At 42.6% G+C, this 2,754-nt stretch overlaps 1 protein-coding gene across 1 annotated transcript; it reads right to left on the reverse strand.

The window, feature by feature from the left end:
- Positions 1–721: 721 nt before the first annotated feature.
- On the reverse strand, positions 722–1,666 carry LOC102379071 (olfactory receptor 10A4-like). The gene has a single exon (XM_006035984.1). It carries the CDS (start codon positions 1,664–1,666, stop codon positions 722–724), a length of 945 nt encoding a protein of 314 aa, XP_006036046.1.
- Positions 1,667–2,754: the final 1,088 nt, after the last annotated feature.

Raw genomic sequence — 2,754 nt, forward strand, 5'->3', positions numbered from 1 at the left:
CTTCCTAGTCATCTGTCCAAACTTCCACTTCTTGCAAACTTCCTATTTTTTTGTGTCAAACTCACTGAAATGTCCTCTGCAAAGCCAAGCTGGTCACCTGCATATTTGGTATTCTTCCTGCACATTGGGATGGTTTGTTCCTATACCCTCAGTATGTTTTCTTTAAAATACAACTAGCTCTCCTGGACTCCTTCCCCACACAGACTGGTCTCTCAGGGGTCCTGCCTATCAGTTGCCTGAGGGAGTCAAAGGATGCTTTTATGAAGTCCAGGGTCAATACTCTCCTGCTCTCCTTTTTTCTTTATGTCAGGATCCTGAACTTGATCATCTTGTGGTCACTGCTGCCCAGCACGGGGTGTGGCAGTTGGTAAGGGCCTCCTAGGATCCTCCTGCATCTCATACATCATATTACCATTTGCAGACTCAGAGAACATGTCTGCAGGCATGGAAACCACAAGAGATTGGGACCTTGGAGCCCTGAGAGTACCTGTCTGAGGTGGCTGGAGAGTGTGGGCATCTCTGGGTTGCCTGTGCTGTCCAGCCATAAGGCAAACAGACATCTGCCACAAAGAAGTGACCCAGATTTTTACCAGAAACTGTCACCACCACAACAATGGGCATTTGTGGTATGACAAGGAAGGGGCAGTTTTTATGGTGGCAAAAATGCAAAGTCTGTTTGTAGCCTAAGTTGCCAGAAATATTCACCTGCTTAAAAACTCATTTACAGTTTCCATGAATATATTTTCTTACCGATCATTTTCTTTAGGGCACCTTTTACCTCTTTGTTCCTCAAGCTGTAGATAATGGGGTTTAACATGGGTGTGAAGACTGTGTAGGACAGAGAGAGAAGCTTCTTAGTGTCTGGGGAATAGCTTGATTTGGGCCGGAAATAAGTCAAGGAAGCTGTGCTATAGAATAGAGTCACAACCACCAAGTGAGAGGAGCAGGTGGAGAATGCTTTGTGTCTACGTTCAGCTGAGGGCATCCTCAGGATGGTGGCAATGATATGAATGTAGGAGAACAGGATAAGAATGAAGGGGAACAGTACAATTAAAATTGTGCCAGTCACAGCATACATCTCAAAGAGGTACGTGTCCCCACACACCAGCTTTAACACTGGGGGACTATCACAGAAGAAGTGATTGACTTCATTGGGACCACAGAATGGAAAACTAAACAACCATGTGGTCTGCACAGTCCCCACAGGAATGCCTGAGATCCATGAAGTCACTGCCAGTCGGATGCACACCTTCCTGCTCATAATAACTGTGTAGCGCAGTGGGTGGCATATAGCTACATAGCGATCATAGGCCATGGCTGCCAAGAGAAAGCATTCTGTGCTGCCAAAGAAGAAGAAAAAATACATTTGCAACATGCAGCCAGGGAAGGAGATAGATTTGTTATCTGAGAGGAGATTCACCAACATTTTAGGGATGATGACTAACGTGAAGCAGATCTCTAGGGAGGACAAATTTCGGAGGAAGAAATACATGGGGCTTTGTAGGGCAGTATCCACCATTGTTATTAGGACAATGAGAATGTTACCAATTAGGGTTATCAAATAAGTAACCAGGAACACCACAAACATCAGAACCTGGAGCTGAAGAAGACTGGAGAACCCCAGGAGAATTAACTCAGTGATCAAGGTTTCATTTTCCCAGGTCATCCTTCTAAGCATGTTTAATTTGGAGTTTAAAGACATGGAAGTAAATGCTCCCTTCTGAGCAGCAATGCTTCCATTAACAGGGCTGCAGAGATATTAATGAGAAATACCCGAGGGTTTTCTCAAAATCTGCACATTCTGCTTCCCTTCAGTGATGCTCGATTTTCCTAAGCAGAATACATTTTTTTTCAGAAGAGGCAAAGTTTCTGCCAGACTGCTCTGTTAGGTGGTCAGAAGTGCCATCTGCTTTATGACCTAGTTTATGCTACACCTTCTTTTCCCAAATCTCCTTGTATTAAATACAAAGTACAGGCAAAATAATGAAAACACAAAGTCTCATGTCAGCGTCAGAGAAGTAAGAGCTGGAGCCAAAGACAGAATTCCAATCTCTGCAAAATAGGAAACAAAACAAGGAATATATTAGTGTCTGGTTTTCAAAAGTCTTAAGACACTTAAGTACCAAAAATGCTATTCAAATCAATAGAATCAGGAAGCCTAATATACTTTTTGTTTTAATTTAAGTATGTCAAAATAACTAAAAGAAGAGGATATCTTGGTTCATGATTCTTATTTCAGTTTTACTCCAGAGTAGTGATTCTCATCCAGGGTGCCAGGGTACTTTAGGGCTCTCCAAGACCTTTCAAAGGGTGTTGCAAGCTGTGAAGAAATCAGCTGGAATGAGGAGATATGTGTAGTCTCAGGATTCTCCTTGTCTGTCGGCTGCCCTGTCTCCATTGCATTATCTCTAAAAACAGATAAGCACTATAGTAAATAAAATATTTCTTGAAATGGAGTGTTGGTCAATTCATATAAAGATATGAAGGGGTGCCTCAAGTCTGGAGAGGAGTACCTGGAATGTGAAAAGGTTGAGAACTATTGCTCTAGAGCATCTCCATTGACACTGATAGAGTTTCAGTAAAGAAAAGCAAGAATGAATCAAATCTTGTGAACCCCTGGGGTTTTCACTGGTATAGCTAAGGGGATAGCTTGTTCACTGTCTCAGACCATCCATTTCCATCATCATATACAAACTGCTGTCAAAAGATAGAAAGCTCTCTCTCTCTCTCTCTCTCTCTCTCTTTCAGGGTCAT

Source organism: Alligator sinensis, unplaced genomic scaffold, assembly GCF_000455745.1.
Source record: "Alligator sinensis unplaced genomic scaffold, ASM45574v1 scaffold186_1, whole genome shotgun sequence".
In the NCBI taxonomy this organism is placed as follows: Eukaryota; Metazoa; Chordata; order Crocodylia; family Alligatoridae; genus Alligator; species Alligator sinensis.

Coding starts and splice junctions, on each gene's coding strand:
- LOC102379071 (XM_006035984.1), bottom strand. CDS start 1,666: ATGACCTGGGAAAATGAAACCTTGATCACTGAGTTAATTCTCCTGGGG.